This window comes from Urocitellus parryii, chromosome 9 (genome assembly GCF_045843805.1).
Source record: "Urocitellus parryii isolate mUroPar1 chromosome 9, mUroPar1.hap1, whole genome shotgun sequence".
Classification (NCBI taxonomy): Eukaryota; Metazoa; Chordata; class Mammalia; order Rodentia; family Sciuridae; genus Urocitellus; species Urocitellus parryii.
The window spans coordinates 75,007,923-75,026,092 of record NC_135539.1 but is presented as its reverse complement, the minus strand read 5'-3'; the positions used below and the strand labels follow the sequence as shown (position 1 = coordinate 75,026,092).

Genomic DNA, 18,170 nt, shown 5'->3' with positions numbered 1-18,170 from the left:
GTTTCTAGAGTTCCATCATTGGTGTCTATTATTTCCTCTTCCCATTCTTTCACCCCCATATAAGTTTACATATTCAAATTATGCTAAGTCATTAATTAAATGTGCATTGCTAGGATTTCCCTCTCCCTCCCCCACCCCTTTCTCTCCACATTTCACCTAGATTTGCTGCTGGGTGAGGTTTTAGTATTAAATAGGAAAATAACTTTACATTATTTTTTAAAGACAACAAAAATTTAGCCCCTTTTCTTCCTGATATGTGAGCAGAGTTCCAGTGAACGTGAGTTTGACAAACAGCATGGATTAGAAATGATGTGTCTAACCACCAGAGATGTCTCCCACATCACTATTGATTAGCAGGGGTTAAAGTCAAAGTGATGACAAAGGCCTCCATGTCAACATTCATCAAAATGTGGATAATTGGGATGTCCATAAAATCTACAATGAGAAAAAAATGTGCATAATATCAGTTCAGTGACTCCATTTCTAGAATGGTAAAGAGATTTCCAAAATCATCCATTGGGTCATGTTTGATAATTTTGTTTCCTTAGAGCAAGGTTATAAGCTATGCCTTTCTTAATTTCATGAGCATGACATTATATTAAGTATTTTCTGGAAATCATAATTAAATTGTTCAAATTCTATTTTCTCACCTGGAATTTAAAACCGAGAATACACCAAGGCAAAAATCTATACATATTTTTATCCCCATTCACATCTGTCAGAACAGGAAAGTAGTTTATCTTCCCATCTTATTTCCAGTTCTCAATGAAACTTCCTGTTATCAATTTTCTCAAAGAAAATGACCCTTCCTTGTTGAACAAGGACAATTGCAGACATTGGTCAATATGAGAACATTATTTCAGGCTGTGTAAATTACTGCCAGCAACTTCACTTCCATTGTGCTAATTCACTAATTATTTACTTATTGCCCTTCACACTCAGCATGTTCTGTTAAATTCAGAAATGGAAAGAATTTCATTTATAACATAAATTTATAACATAGATTTCCAAATCCTAAGAGTTTACCATATAATTTGGAGATGTGTAGACTTTACAAACAAGGTAAAATATAGAAATCATTATTTATTATAATACTTAAGTAGCAATTATTATTCATTGCTTGCCACTTCCTCAATCTCTGATCTCTACATAGGAAAATAACTTTATATTATAACTCATCATAACTCATAATTCATAACTCATAACTCATCATCTTTCTCTGTACTAATAAAAATATTAGTAATGACATATCTACAAATTTTGGAGTACATACAATTTTAAATTATGCTAATCTCTTTCATACAGTATCACATTTGTTTCTAATATGAATTAAATTCTCACAGGAAGGAGGAATCTATTCTCCTGCTCACCTTCATAATATATTTTCTTTATCAGATTTTGTAACCTCAGATCATGAAGGAAGGGTAAAGATCATTTGTTAGCTGTATATTCCCTTTACTAAGGAGGTTTCACCCCATGCTGTCCTTCAGTTTCAGTCTCTATTCTCTTAACACTTCTTTATCCTCTGCATTGAGATTTCTGTATTTCAGAATATCAAAGCCCACTGTTTCTATTTATCCACTGGTGACAGCTATTCTGTAGACAAAAGCAGTTTCTGGGTTCTGAGCAAATATGCAGTGGAGAGGAAGAGAGGGACTTGAAACTATCAGTCATTAAATGAAAGACTGATGAACAATTTTATATGGAGGAGATGAGACTTTCTAACTGGGAACATGGGGTTGATAGAAATGCTTTTAACCTGATAAGAAATTAAGAGATATGGGAGAAGATGATAGAAAACTGCTTTTAAAAATACTTAATAACACTATATTGGTGATAACCAAAGTGTATATCCACTACAAAGTCATAGGATAGAGAGACCTACTTACAGGTGTACATTCAGCAACGATATTGCTTTATCTGAATCATTCCATGTAATATGAAGTGCCCAGGTGCATTTGTGGAAGTCCATGCTGACCCTGGTTCCACTCATAGAACAGAGCTCTGACAAGAATCTGAGACAAGAATTCATAAAAGCTCTTGTCTCATCCCTGACTCAAACTGGCCTCTATTCTCCATGTATTGAGGTAATTTTCAACAATGATGTTTTATTCATCCCCAGAAATAAAATGAGGCATTACATTTATGAAAGTTACTTACACATCCACAACAGGGTAGTATCGAACATTCCTATTGAGGTCATCTAAGATTTTCATGTCTTCTGGAGTCAATTGAAATTCAAAAACCTATCACAAAAGTAGATTTTCATTATTGTTATATTGCATATTGTCAATCTGAGAAATATAAATTCATCCAACTGAATGGTACAGAGGCAATTTTTAGAACAGATGAGAAGGTCTGGTGAGGTTGTTTGCTAGGCAAGCTCTTGCCTGTGATGTACAGTGTCCTGGGTCTGATCATGAACACAGCTAAATAAATAAATACAATTAATGAGAAGTTACAAAAAGTTATTAAAGATATCAATAAAAACACTTCAGCTGTTAAAGAACACCATGTGAAAAAGAGAAATCCAAGTCTTTATATAATACACTGAAATCACTTTATACTACAGATGAAATATCTTAAAAGAAGATTAAATTAAGTTCTGAACAATATGATTTAGTAACATTTGTGGATACAGCTGGATTTCTAAATCCTATTAGTAATCAGAATAAAGAGATTTTTCCTATAATTGAAGTCTTAATTGTCCAAAACAAATAATGTTATCATCATCAAATAGTATCAAAGCTAGACTGAAAATTATCTCATTGTCTAAATTAGTGTTAGATTAAGACAAAAAAGAAAAAAAAAAGCATGATCACTGCCAGGCATAGTGGCACACACCTGTAGTCCCTGGGATACAGGAGGATTGCAAGTTCAATGTCAGCCTCAGTATCTTAGCAAGGCCCTAAGCATCCTAGTCAGACCCTGTCTCAAATTAAAATATAAGGAAAAAATGGAGATGTGGCTCAGTGGCTATGTGACCCTGGGTTCAATCCTCATTAATAAAGAAAGAAAGAAAGACAAATAAATAAATAATTGCTAGCATGTTGAAACTAATGGCTCCAAAGATCTATAGGAATACTCTAAAATGGGATACACAGAAGGAGATGTCAAAAATATAGGTAAGAGATGTTCATTAGATTATTCTTTGAACTTTCCTGTACACTGGGAAATTTTCAAAAGTAGAAGGAAAATTTATTAGAAAAAAATCAAAATCATTGGTTTTCTGTTATTAAGACATAGACTGGAAGATTGGATTAAAAAAATACAGACGCAACAATACTCTGTCTGCAAGAGACTCACCTCCTAGGAATAACATCCATAGACTGAAGGATGGGAAAAACCATATCACTCATGTGAATCACGAAAACAAGATGGGTTTCCATCCTCAAATCAGATAAGTGGACTTCAAGCCAAAATTCGTCAGAAGGGACAAAGAAAGACATTCCATACTGCTGAAGGGAACTATACTCAAGAAGACATAATAATTGTAAATATCTATGGCCCAAACAATGGAGCATCTACATACATCAAACAAAATCTTCACAATTTGAAGAATCAAATAGATCACAGCACAATAATATTGAGTGACTTTAACTTTCTTCTCTGACCACCTAATAGGTCTTCCAAACAAAACCTAAGTAAAAGATATAGAACTAAAAATTCAATCAATAATTTAGACTTAACAGACAATATTTCATGCATCAATATTTCATTCATCAAAAGTGAATACACTTTTTTTCATCAGCACATGCATCCTTCTCTACAACAAACCATATATTATGCCACAAAGCAATTCTTACCAAATACAAAACAATAGAGACACTACCCTGCATTTTACCAGATCATAATGGAATTAAATTACAATTCAATGATAAACTAAAAAACAAAAGCTACTTCAACACCAGGAGACTAAAAAAATATGCTATTAAATGATGAATAGATAGCAGATGAAAATTAAAAAAAAACTTAGAGGTAAATGAGAACACCGTTACAACATATCAAAACCTCTGGGACACTAAGAAGGTAGTGCTAAGAGGAAAGTTCATTGCATTGAGCTCATTCATTAAAAGAACAGAAAATCAGTTAATGAATGAGCTAATATTACATCTCAAAGCCCTATGAAAAAAATAAGAACAAATCAACACCAAAAGCATCAGAATAGAGGCAATATTTAAAACCAGAAGTGAAATTAAAACAAAATAAACAATTCAAAAAATTGGAAAAACAAAAAGTAGGTTCTTTGAAAAAAATTAATAAAATTGATAAACCATTAGCCATGTTAATGAAGAGAAAGAGAGAAAAACTCAAATTACTAAATTCATAATAAGAAAGGAAATATCACACTGACACTACTGAAATAAAGAAGATAATAAAAAAATTATTTGGAAAACTTATACTCCAATAAAATAGAAAATCTTGAAGACATCAACAAATTTCTAGAGTCTTATGATCTACCCAAACTGAATCAGGAGTATATACACAATTTAAAGAGATCAATTCAAGCAATGAAATAGAGTATACAATCAAAAGCCTACCAACCAAGAAAAGCCCAGGAACAGACTGATTCACAACCACATTCTGCAAGATTTTCAAAGAAATACTACCAATACTCCTCAAATTATTCCATGAAATAGTAAAAGAGAAAACCCTTCCAAATTCATTCTACGAATCTAGTATCACTGTGAGAGCAAAACTGGACAAAGTCACATAAAGGAAAGAAAACTTCAGACCAAAATCCCTGTTTTGAACTTAGATGCAAAACTTCTGAATAAAGTTCTGGCAAATCAAATACAAAAACTAAAAATATAGTGGACCACAATCAAGTGGGGTTCATTCCAGGGATGTAGGGTTGGTTCAATATACAGACATCAATAAATGTAATTCATCACATCAATAGACTGAAATACAAGAATCACATGATCTCTCAATAGATGCATAAAGATTTGACAAAATACAGCACACCTTCATGTTCAAAACACTAAAAAAACTAGAGATAATAGGAACATAGCTCAATATTGTAAAAGCTATCTATGCTAAGCCCAAGGCCAACATCATTCTAAATGGAGAAAAATTGAAAGCATTCCCTCTAAAAACTAGAACAAAACAGGGATGCTCTCTTTCACCACTTCTATTCAACATCCTTGAAACTCTAGCCAGAGCAATTACAGAGATTAAAGAAATTAAAGGGATATGAATAGGAAAAAAATAATTCAAATTATCACTATTTGCTGATGACATAATTCTATACCTAGAGGATCCAAAAAATCCACCAGTAAAATTCTAGAACTAATAAATGAATTCAGCAAAGTATCAGGATATAAAATCAACACTCATAAATCAAATGCATTTCTGTAAATAAGTGACGAATCCTCTGAAAGGAAATGAGGAAAGCTATCCCATTTACAATAGTATAAAAGATAATAATAAAATACTTGGGAGTCAATTTAATGAAAGACCTCTACAATGAAAACTACAGAATATTAAGAAAGAAATTAAAGAAGACCTTAGAAGATGAAAAGATCTCCCTTGTTCTTGGATAGGCAGAATTAATATTGTCAAAATGACCATACAATCAAAAGTGTTACACAGATTTAATGCAATTCCAATCAAAATCCCAATGACATTCCTCATAGAAATAGAAAAAGCAATCATGAAATTCATTTGGGAAAATAAGAGACCCAGAATAGCCAAAGCAATCCTTAGCAATAAAAGTGAAGTAAGGAGGCATCACAATACCAGATCTTAAACTATTCTACAGAGCTGTAGAAACAAAATCAGCATGGTATTGGCATCAAAACAGACATGTTGACCAATTTTACAGAATAGAGGACACAGAAACAAATCCACATAAATACAGTTATCTCATACAAGACAAACGTGCCAAAAACATACAATAGAGAAAAGGATACTCTTCAACAAATGGTGCTGGGAAAACTGGAATCCATATGTAGCAAAATGAAATTAAACCTCTATCTCTGACGATGCATGAAACTCAACTCAAAGTGGATCAAGGATGTAAGCACTAGAACAGAAATCCTATATCTAATAGAAGAAAAAGTAAGCCTAAATCTTTACCATGTAAGCTTAGGAACCAAATTCCCTAACTAGACTTCTGAAGGGCAAGAAGTCAAATCAAGAATCTATAAATGGGATGGATTCAGACTAAAAAGCTTCTTGCCAGCAATAGAAACATTCAATCATTGTGAAGAGAGAACCTACAGAATTGGAGAAAAATGTTTACCACATGCACCTCAGACAGAGCATTAAACTCCAGGATATATACAGAACTCAAAAAACTAACAATAAAAATTAAAACAAATAACCCAATCAATAAATGGGCTAAGGAGCTGACCAGACACTTCACAGAAGAAATACAATTGACCAACAATCTAAGAAAAAATGTTCAATATCTCTGCAAATCAGAACTACTCTAAAATTTCATCTCACTCCAGTCAGAATGGCAATCATCAAGAATACAACTACCGATAAACATTGGTGAAGATTTGGGGAAAAAGGTACAGTCATACTTTGCTGGTGGGACTGGAAATTAGTGTAACCAAAATGCAAAGCAGCATGGAGATTCCTCAGAAAACTTGGAGGTATTTAACATTTTACAAAACAAAACATGTAGCCCACTTATCCCGCTCCTCAATTTATACCCAAAGGACTTAAAATCTGCTTGCTACAGTAACAAAGCCACATCAATGTTTATAGCAGCTCAATTCACAATAGCCTACCTATGGAACCAAACTAGATGCCCTTCAACAGATGAATGGATAAAGAAAATGTGATACATATGCACAATGGAATATTATTTGGCCATAAAGAAGATGAAATTATGACATTATCCAGGAAATGAATGGAGCTGAAGAATATCATGCTAAGCAAAATAAGCCAATCACAAAGAACCAAAAACCAAATGTTTTCTTTGGTATACAGATGCTTATTCACAGTACGCAGGACAGGGTGGCTAGGGAAGAATACACATACTTTGGATTAGCAGAGTGGAGTGAAGGGAGGGGAGGGGGCATGGGGTAAGAAAGGACAGTAAAATGAAATCAGACATTATTACCCTGTGTGCATATATAATTGCATGACCAGTATAAACTTTACATCATGTACCACCAGAAGAATGAGAAGGTATACTCCATTTACATATGATGTGTCAAAATGCATTCTACCATCCTGTATAACTAATTAGAGCAAATTTTTAAGAATTGTGTTTGCTGGTAATTGAATGGAAAAGGAGGATATCATGCTTAGTGAAATTAGCCAAACTCAGAAACTCAAAGGTTGAATGCTTTCTCTTATGTGCAGAAGCTAGAGTAAAATAAAGAAAAGGGGGAGGCAATAATAAGATTCCATAAAGAACCAACAAAAACAAATTAATAGATAGGGGAAAGGAAATCTAGTAAAGGAAATGGGAGATGGGAGGGAAAAGGGAGAGATCATGAACTGAAATCGATTTCTATGCATGTATGCATATGTGAGGATGAACCCAACTACTATTTATCACCATGAAGCTCTAATAAAAAAAAAATTCCTTGGTGAAAAAGAAAACGAGGATATTTAGTAATCTTGATTTATGATAAATTCATAGCCTTTCATAGATTAACTTTCTGCATTATACTATGATATTTGGGAGGATTTCTTTATTTCTACCATATCAGCTGATGATGTTGAATAAATTTTAAGCAAAAGTTAAAGGTAATTCCCTATTATCTATATTATATGATTTAGCTACTTCTATCATTCTCATGAAAGAAAATACTGAACCCCTGAGTCAAACTTATTTAATTTAGTATAAAGTTCTCCAGCTCCAGTCATTTACATGAAAATGACATAATTCCAAGCTTAAAAAAAATCATCCTGAACTAGAGGAACTTCCCTGTCCTGCACATGCGTCAGAGAATATATATGAGACTGCGAATATATGAGAGAGCCCAGTCCAAAGCAAAAGAAATATCCAGGGGAGCCAAGGGTAATTGTTTCCCGTAAGCTAAATGAATATTGTTTAACTTCCATGTTGCAGAAGGTTGCTATGCAAGTATAGTTAATAGTATAATAGTGATCTCTTGAAAATAAAAAGATAACATATTTCAGTGGATAAAGACCAATGGGCACTTGATTTAAGAGAAAATTAAAAGTGAATAAATTTATGAATATTAAACTATGACTAATCAAGGAAATATAAATAAAATCATAAAAATTAGATTTAAAATCACCCAATTCAGCAACTTCATTTAAAAAAATGTAATTTGCACAGGATTGCACAGAACACTGCTGACGTAATATTGAAACCAGAGCCTCCATTTTCTGTCCAATCCTAATAATCTCCAGTCATGTTGTCTTCCTATTGCCATAGCAGGATGAAGAAAATGGTAGAAATATATCACACATGCATCAACAAAAACAGAGAAGCTAGCTCATCATAAATATGTTGAGAGTTTAAAAGCACACATGCAAAGGATACTGCATAGTCACCCTGAACCCCAGAGCCCCTCAACACCTGCAGGTTCTCTTTGATCCTGTTCTCATTGAAACTCTTGACCAGGACCACAACCCCACGCTGCAGCTGATAGCGGAGGGCAATCAAGGCTGGAGTTCGGTTGTGCTTTTTTGCCAAGGCACCAAGAACTGGATCATCCAAAAGAACAGGAGTGTTCTGGTCAGTCCTGGAAGAAAAGGCAGAGATACCGGAGTCCTGAGTCTGAGTATTTACTTTGTTAGGAGGCTCCAAAATAGACCAAGCTCTGTTTAGACTACTCTAGACCAGGGATCCTCAAATATAATCGCTGGACTGGCAGCATCAGTGTCATAGGGGATCAACTCACAAACGCCAAGTTCTCCCCTCTCCTTGAGCCCTTCCATGGGTAACCCTACAAAACAAACTGAACATGGCAGCATGCACCTGTGATCCCAGCAACTTGGAAGACTGAGGCAGGAGCGCTGCAAGATTTAAGATCAGCCTCAGCAATTTAACAAGACTCCATCTCAATAAAATTTTATAAAAGGGCTTGGGATGTAGCTCAGAGGTAGAGAGTCCTTGAGTTCAATCCTCAGTACAGAAAGAAAGGGAGAGGGATAGAAAGAAAAAGAGAAAAGAAGGAAGAAAACATTATAATAGAAATATAATAATAGAAATATTTCATCACTGATGATGTTTTAAGTGAGGTTCTTGTTCTTATTACCATCTGTCTCGGGGACTTCCCAAAGCACCATAAGCAACCAAAACAATGTCTTTTGATTTGCAGAAGTCCAGCAGTTTTCTCTGGTTGAGAAAAGGATGACATTCTACCTGTGGTGGACAAAACAGAAAGTATCAGATTCTATTAAATGCTAATGTTAATATGAAAACAAAATGTCAAAGTAACAGAAACTGATTTTTTTTAAAAAACTATAATATAAAATTTGAGGTGAAAAAATTAACATCAAGTAGCAATGTGCTTTTAAAATATTAATTCAGTACTTCTATACTATACCCTGATTTTTTTTTCTTTTTGAGGCATTTCTAAAAAGAAACAACTTTGTGGACCACATCTTGGATGCTAAATACCCTTTTCAACTATAAGGAGACATGCATAATTCCAGATCTGGATTGGGGAAAGAGTTCTTCCAACCTTGAACACCAAATCATGCCAAAAACAAAAATTTGGTCAAAGATTCATGAGGGCAAGTCTGAAAGACAAAGTACCATGGGTAGGAATCTCTCTAGTGATAGCTGAATAGATTTCTGCTCCAAAGCAAAAATGAAGAAAATAGGATCATTTCTAAAACATACTGTAAATAGAGGTGTTAATGCCCATAGTAATAGAGAGAGAGAGAACAAAAATACCTGCCCCTACTGATGATTATTATTACAGTAACTCTACACAATGTAAATAATTAAAGGCAAGCTATTAAGGATTCCACTATTTTAAAGGAAAAAGTTGCAGTTTATCTTTAAAAACATTTTTTAAAAATCCTAATTTTTTATTTTTTCACATGTTTATGGACCTTTATTTTATTCATGTATTTATATGTGATGCTGGGAATCAAACCCAGTGCCTCACACATGCTAGGCAAGCGTTCTACCATTGAGCCACAACCCCAGCCCTGCAGTTTATCCTGATTTGATATGTTGAAATTTTGCACAAAAAGTGTCAGATACAAAGAATAGTTAAAAATGAAAATAATTGTTCACAAACCCCTATATAACAAATGAATTTAGACAAAATGATCAATAGATATTCAATTAGTGTGTCATATCTGTCATGGAACACGATTTCCTCTGTTGACAATTTTCATTCAACAGGTCTTTATAAATTCAAGAGGGGAAACACACATTTATCAAAAAGGAAATCTGGCTACCACTAGCTGAGCCAAGAAATCACAATTAGCATCACCCACAGTGGGGCGATCTGTCATTACGTGCTTCCTCCTGGGCTGAACATGATGGTGACATTTTCTTGCCGGAAATGGTTAACACCAATGTAATAAAGCATTTGGACCTAACTTCTAATTTATAAAACTTGGAATAGAGAAACAAACTTTCATTATGAGAATATACTCTAACAAATCTGAAATATTTGTCCAATCCTGTCCAGATATCCTGGGGAAAAAGAATTGGTGGTAATTCTAGGTTAAAAAGAGCTTGAACAACAGAAAAGAGCTTGACAAAGATTACGTGTGAACCACAATGATATCCTGGTTTAAAAAGTATACAAGACATTTTGGGGAAGCCATGGGAAATGTGAAGGTGGTCCAGATATTATATGGTATCAGGGAATAATTGATAATTTCCATAGATCTAATAATGCAACGGTGACTATGGCAGAGAGGATCTTTATTCCTAGCAGAAGTTTTCTGAGGTCTATAGGAGTGAACACTTGTGCATAGGACGTATTATCAAGACATTCAGCAAAATATTCCATGCGTGTGTACAGCTGTAACCTCATCACCTACCTACACGTGACAATGTGGCAAACTTCAACAATTTTGGATATAGTTGAATACAGATGTTCTGTGTCATCCTTTCAAATGTTCTAAAGGCTTGAGAGTGGGCATTGTCAAAAATGAGGGTGAGGTTAGTATTAAAATCACATTAGCTTTTAGCATTTACATCTGGACATCACAAGGTTCATATCATTATATACCAAATTCATGAATTTTTTAAGCTATATTTTTCAATCAAAGACCCATACTCCATGACTGGAATTTGTTAAAAACAATAACTTAGAGCACAGAACCAGGAACAGAATAGATGTGCTTAAATAGCTGATTTGATGTCAGAAAGAAAGAAGGAGAAACTAAATGTGGTCAGGCACAGGGTCAGGTCTATGTTCTGCTCAAAATCCCTCAGGGTTGATTTCATCCACTATTAGTATCCCCACAACTGCTCCTTCTAAGCCAAATGATGTAAATTACACATCCGAACCCCCTAGGAAAGAACCTTTTCCATTGCTCTGCCTTTATTTCCGGTGTCCTTAAAACTGCCCCACTCCATGTTTTCATGCCATTTCTTTCTATACATGGTGCTCTCCACAGCCCTTCTGTCTACACTGTGGTTGGTCATCCTTCGTAGCTCAGGTTAAGACCACCACTCCAAGTCTGAATAACTTCTACCTCCCTTCACCTTTACCTCTCTTGACTTCATAAACACAGCTTCTCCCAAGATGTTCCCAGCGTTTCGCTAAGGTATTGTCAAGGAGAGTCATAACTAAGCATCCTGTAAGCCCATACAGACAGAGGCTCTGTCTGCAGAATCTTCTAGTCCACAAAGGTACCACGCACAGGACAGGCTGGCCAATGGAAGCCCGGCAGTAGCACAGGAAGAACAGAAGGAGAGAAGCCGGAGGGTGCTCACCTGGTTGCAGACAGTCTTGTATTTGAGCCCTGGTTTGTTCAGGATCATCTCCAGATGTTGGCAATTAAAATTAGACACCCCAATGGACTTTGTCAACCCTGCATCCTTACACTTCTCCATGGCCTGGGGAGGAAGGTGTTATGAAGAATAGCTCTTGAAGTTGTCAACAAATATGCCAGAAAGAATTGCTAAGAGGAAAACTGTGAAGAAATACCAACAAAGCCACTGGTATTGATGTCTAGATGAGGAAACTTTGCCAAGAAAATGGGAGAAAAACATAATGACACAAGAGAGAATCCCTGTGTCCTCTTTAGAAAATGGTAGAGATTACTGACTATGGACAGAAAGAGATGCCCATCCCCACACTCCTCACTCCTTCACCATTTCTCCCTATTACTCTCCAGTAATGCTTTCCTCCCAACCACTGCATCAGAACAGCCCTCATGAAGGCCGTGGATGTGGAAGTCCAGCGGTGTATATCCCATTGTCAGAGGTGCAGGTCAGACCTGACTCTTCCTCTACCAATTTGCTCCTCCGCACTCTCTCCTCCAAGTACTCACCTCCCATGTGTCACAGAGATCCACTGCTTCAGATATTGCTTTTCCTTGTTCATCTTTGGGTAATAATGACATCCCAGACTGGAATAGAAGCCATCATTTTAGAGATTTCACCAAATTGTGTTGCAACAATTAACTATGCTGCCAGGTACTTTTGGTGGGGGTGTGTGCATGGGACATTAAGTTTTCATAAGGTAGGTGGAGCTATATTCTAGATCCTGGTATTTGTAAAATATTTTGCATTTAAAATTAAAGAACTTTAAAGTCAAAGGAATGTCCTTTGGAGACAGGTATTCCCTTAATCCTTTAGATCTTTCATGTGTATAATAAATACTATTTTCCCAGGTCCTGGTGGGGGTTTCATACAACTTCTGTTAATTTTTTTTAGCCCCTATACTTTCCTCTGGAAAACACTTCTCCTTCATTGGGAAAGGCCATAAATAATAACATAGCCTCGATATCCAGTGATAAATGGCTTGTGTTCATGACCCAGGTGAAAAGATCAGAAATCCTTATGCCCCTCGACATACTATGGTCCAGGAGCATGCATATGAACCAAGCAGGGTCAGTATCTTGGTGGGGTTTTTTTTGAGATTAATATGGGTGTCAGAAAGCCAAAGTAACTCTCAAATGTTACCGTCAATGAGTCTTAAACTGCCCCAAGGCATTATTTTTTACCAATGAAAAATGATGAGATGAAAATGAAGCCAATGTGTTGGAATGCAGGGATAAGGGAAGGTGGAAAGGAAACAAGTTACACCCAAACCCCTTACCTGCAAAGGTAGAGGGAAATGAATGAGAAGGAGGTCAACATAGTCCAGCTGAAGTTTTTTCAGTGACTGTTCCAAGGATGGTCGGACTAAATCTGGCTTATGAAAAGTGGACCAAAGCTGCAGAGGTTAAAGAATGAAATTTGGAATTAATACTCTAGCCAGTTTTGTTGACAAAGTTTTCTCATCTAGACATCAATACCAGCAGGTTTGTTGGTATTTCTTTACAGTTTTTCTTTTAGCAATTATTTATGGCATATTTGTTGACAAATGCATGAGTTTTCTTTTACCTAATGCAGAGACAATTTTCTTCTGGTTGGAAACTGATGGCCATGAGGGAAATATAACTGTCTTCTTTCCTTTGTTTCTTTTCATCTGTCTTGAACATATAAACCTTACTATTTGGCTATTTTCCATATACCTACTGAACAAAGAATGAAGTGATCCAAGAGATAAAGTTCTTTCTCAAATAACAATGCCCATTATGTAAATTATGTTTGATTGAGTTACAAAAATAGTACACAAACATTCTAAATATCTTAGTTATTCTACCAGATGGAGAAGAATTTGTATCCTTTTTATTTATAGAGTTGAGGAAACTGTTTAGAACATGCATGTATCTATGCATTGAAAATGGTGATCTCAAGAAAGACAGTCTCTAAAAAACTTGGGTTTCCATCAATCAGACCTATTCATGTAAACTGGATTGTATTTTTGTCTATTATTAGTCAATCAATTGAAATATGGAAGAAATTACAAATGACATAAAATTTTTATCAGATAATAGCATTATTTAATCTCTGATTTATGTTCATAGATATTACAAAGCTATTTTTAGTGTAACTCATGCATTCACTTCATAAAATAAGAATTAGTATTTTTTATTTAAAGAACTGAAGAGAAACACATTTTGAACATCTTAATAGACAAGATACTTTAGCTATATCTTGTTTACTACAAATAGAAATTTCCTACATTGTTATTTTATAATGACAAATGAAATGTTGATATTCAGAATGATGAAAAAAATTTAAAAGTCAATCAGAAGATAATGAGTCCATAATCTGATCATAATTCTGATTCCATAAGGAATACAAAATCATACTGCTGATTGGAGAGTCAGAAATTTAAAGAACTTTAAAGTCATAAATTTGTAGACTCTGAGTAGGAATACATAATATTTCTCTGCTTTTTAAAAAAATTGTTTTCAATTGTTCATGGACTTTTATTTTATTCATTTATTATATGCTGTTCTGAGAATCAAACCCAGTGCCTCACACATGTGAGGCAAGCTCTCTACCACTGAGACACAACCTCAGCCCCCTTTCTCTGCTTTTGATACTCTATTTTTTATGTGAATAAACTTTGTACAAATAATCACTTTCCACAACAACTGATCACCCAATGTAATTTTCCGTTCTTTATATCACATTGCAATAATTTTTACCGTGTATACACAATTCCTTTGAAGTATAGAATATGTCTTCTCTCTTCACAGTGCCATCTGCAATCTTGCTTCTAATGGCCAGTCCTACCTCCTCTTCTACTTGGTATGCATAAGCACAATCAATATGGCAGAACCCAGCTTCTATAGCTATTTTAGTGGCCTCTATTGTCTTACTATTAGGAACCTAGAGGAACAAACAAAAGTATTTGAGAATCATATTATGAGAAGTAACTTATAGTGAGTAAAGTGGAGAATTTATTAGAAGGAAGTTATTTTATAGTCCAATGTGTTCTTCGTACTACTTAATTATGTGATAAGGAGCTAGTACCTGAACTTTGAATGCCCATTCTTCTAATATGTAAGATTTAAGGAAATAGCTAAAGATTGATTTTTAATGTCATATGCAGAAGGAGTATCCTCTCAAATCTCAAATTTTGCCCATGTCTTGTGTTAGTGCTATAGTTGTAGTAATGTCCTCAAATCTACTTTGTCTGGGATTCTCCTAGTTAATGACAAAAAATCTATGCCACCCACACTGCAGATAAAATGATAATTTGAAAAATGTACAATGAACTCAAAAAGTTTCACAACAATAACAAAAATCAACAAAGGAGCTGAAATTTCAAAAGAAGAGGTACAGTCAACAAGTACATGGAATAGCTCTAGCTTGAAGAAAGAGAGAACATGTGAGTCCTTCAGAGTCACATAAGGAACAACTAACTTGACAACATAGATTGGATTCCATTTATCTTGTGTCTACTTTCTTATGAACCCTCAACCCAACCCCTTACTGTTACCTCTTGAGGTTTATAGGTGCCAAAGCCCCATCCAGGAATGAAGTGACCATCATTGAACTCCACATACTGATGTTTGGAATTCATTTTTTTCACTTCTTTACCAACTCTCTAGGACAAACATGCCTATAATTGGAAGTAATCACTCTGCTTCTATTTACATGGACCAATGTGAGAGAGGCAGGTGCTGTCTGTTCAGCCTGTCACTGCAGGACCCTCCCTGTAAGCATTTCTCAATAAGGACTTTTGCCTATATGGAGTCTCCAGGTATTTTCTCTGGTCTTTTGGTAACCTATCCCACTGCCCTGGCACAAGAGGACTATGAACATGACTGAAGAATGCCTAGATAAACTGCAATCTTCATGCCATTTAGGAACCTTCACGATCTTTGTGTGTTATTAAAAACTGAAAAATCAAAGTTCCCAAATGCCAACCAGGGGCCAGATTGATAACAGGCTCTTGAACAAAGAGCAATGTGCTGTGTAACCTCTGGCCCACACCTGTAACTATATATGATGGATCTAAACACTGGCTGGAAAAATATGTATAGGGTGAGGATATAGATTTACAAATAAGAAAATGTACTCATGTTGTAAGGGATTAATCACATTAGTGTGAGCCCTTAAAGTTAATTCACACTATTTGTGGAAGATATAATAAGAGTGAAAATGACAATATTTCATGGTCTACAAAGGTTGGATAATGATTTGAAAGTTCATTTGTTAAAGAATAAAAAGGCAAATCAAACACATTCTTTTCTCTTCTTAAATTTTTCAGAAGATTTCTTTTTCCATGAAATCAAACTGAATGTGATCCTGTGTCCTACCCACCCTCTGCTGATACTAGCCCTGAATTTCCTAAGTGTCAGGGCACGTGAAGTACAGCTGAAGCCCTAGTGGTCCACTTTATGCCACTTTGCCCTACAATGTAAACATGTCCTCTCATGTCTCTGGATGTTTCCTTAAGTCATGCAGAAGAAAAATACTATATCCAAAGACTAATCGCTTATCACACAATTAAGTTTCCAAAGTACAAAATTAGTTCCACTCTAGTGAACTTAGCTCACTCCTCTTCAGATTGTAATTTGTCAATACAGCACACATAAATGATGACCAATAATTGGAAATATCTTTCTTATGTGCCACTTGACTTCTCAAGATGTTATATTATACATTCAGCTAAATTCCCTGCAGTTGAGAGCACATGAAAAAAATCTATTCAGCCAAGGTGCAGCATTTTCTGTGAGATGCTGAAGACTTCTTCACAGTGGAAGGAAGTTATCAGCATCATTTATTCTGTGCTTCTCCTGTCAAGTACCTTTTGCTACATAGATTATTGTGAACCTTGCTTTCTTGGAAGGAAAAAAATTGCAAAGTATAAAAATAGAGAAACCAGACCCAGTGAAAACCAATTGCTAAAATCCATCATTCTAGCAAATTGATAAATACTCAGTAGGGGACCACACCATCAGTGATGTACAGAAATGTCTGATCATTGTTTCTCCCACACATGGAATATCTCTTGCCTACAGAAACAGAGAACCATATAAGCCCCCCAGAGTCACATAGGAAGCAAGTACCTTGACAACCCAGATTGGATTCCATTCATCCTTTGTCTACTTTCTTTGGAACCCTTAATGCAATACCCTACTGTTACCTCTTGAGATTTATAGGTGCCAAAGCCCTGTCCAGAAATGAAGTGACCATCATTGAGCTCCACATACTGATGTTTGGAATTCTTTGCCTTTCACTCCTCAGCCTAAATTCTGCTTCTTCTTCTGCCTTCACATGGCAATAAATAATAGGATTCTCATCCCCAACTGCCTGTCTAATGGTTATCCAATACTTGCTGTCCATTATTTCATATGGAAAAATTTTAAATGATCTACTACACAGTAATAAAAGCAAGTTTGTTTTTAATAAATTTTCTCCTTAAAATATTATCATGCATTATGATAAGAGATGGAACCATATTGACTATCTGTTAGCCTGGAAACCTCTCATCCCTCTTCTTTTTTATTTTGATTGGTTCTGGTTTGGGAATTTTTTCTCACATTGAAGCCCCTTCTTGATCACAGTTATGGGATATGATGAATGAATCATGAACATGCACACAAAGAATTTTTAAAAAGGATTATGGAACAATTATTGAAGCCTCATATTAACCAAATGTTGAAAGGACTGTTAAAATGTTTCCATAATTTTTCTACCACATCCCAAGAGGATGCAGTCCTGACAAGTGTGCAGTAACATCTGCACTCACTGTGACATTCTGCTCAGTGGAAGACAAATTATTACAGTCACAGGAAGTCAGTATGCACTAGGTAACCAGAGACTAAAGTTCACTGCATACCTTTAACCTGTTAGGTAACTTTGAGAAAACCATTAATATGCATGATGCAGAATTTAGACGCTTTATATGATTTATGTCCTTGTTCAACATTTTCCCAAAAAGAAAAAAAAAACTGGAATAACATTAAATTAATATAAATTTTGGAATAGTTGTATAAATATTGATGCACTGATGAAGAGGAATATTTTAATAAATTAAAAATCAAACATGAATGTTTATTAATATAAATTATGAAATATAGGAATAAGGACTCTTAATTAAGTTAAAAGAGCAGGGAATGTAATCAACAACATAATAAGTGTATAAAATATGCATGATACAAAAGGAAAGACTACAAACTATAAGTACTCATTCTCTTTGAGTAGTGAGAATAGGCTGGATGTCCTACATGCATTTTAA

The 18,170-nt window shown here is 35.0% G+C and overlaps 1 protein-coding gene across 1 annotated transcript; it reads right to left on the bottom strand.

The window, feature by feature from the left end:
- Positions 1–392: 392 nt before the first annotated feature.
- Positions 393–15,506, bottom strand: LOC144257008 (aldo-keto reductase family 1 member C1-like). Its single transcript, XM_077802931.1, has 9 exons — positions 15,423–15,506; positions 14,644–14,809; positions 13,182–13,300; positions 12,412–12,489; positions 11,852–11,974; positions 9,198–9,304; positions 8,516–8,681; positions 2,161–2,246; positions 393–435 (listed from the first exon to the last, which is right to left on the bottom strand). Exons 1-9 carry the CDS (start codon positions 15,504–15,506, stop codon positions 393–395), a joined length of 972 nt encoding a protein of 323 aa, XP_077659057.1.
- Positions 15,507–18,170: the final 2,664 nt, after the last annotated feature.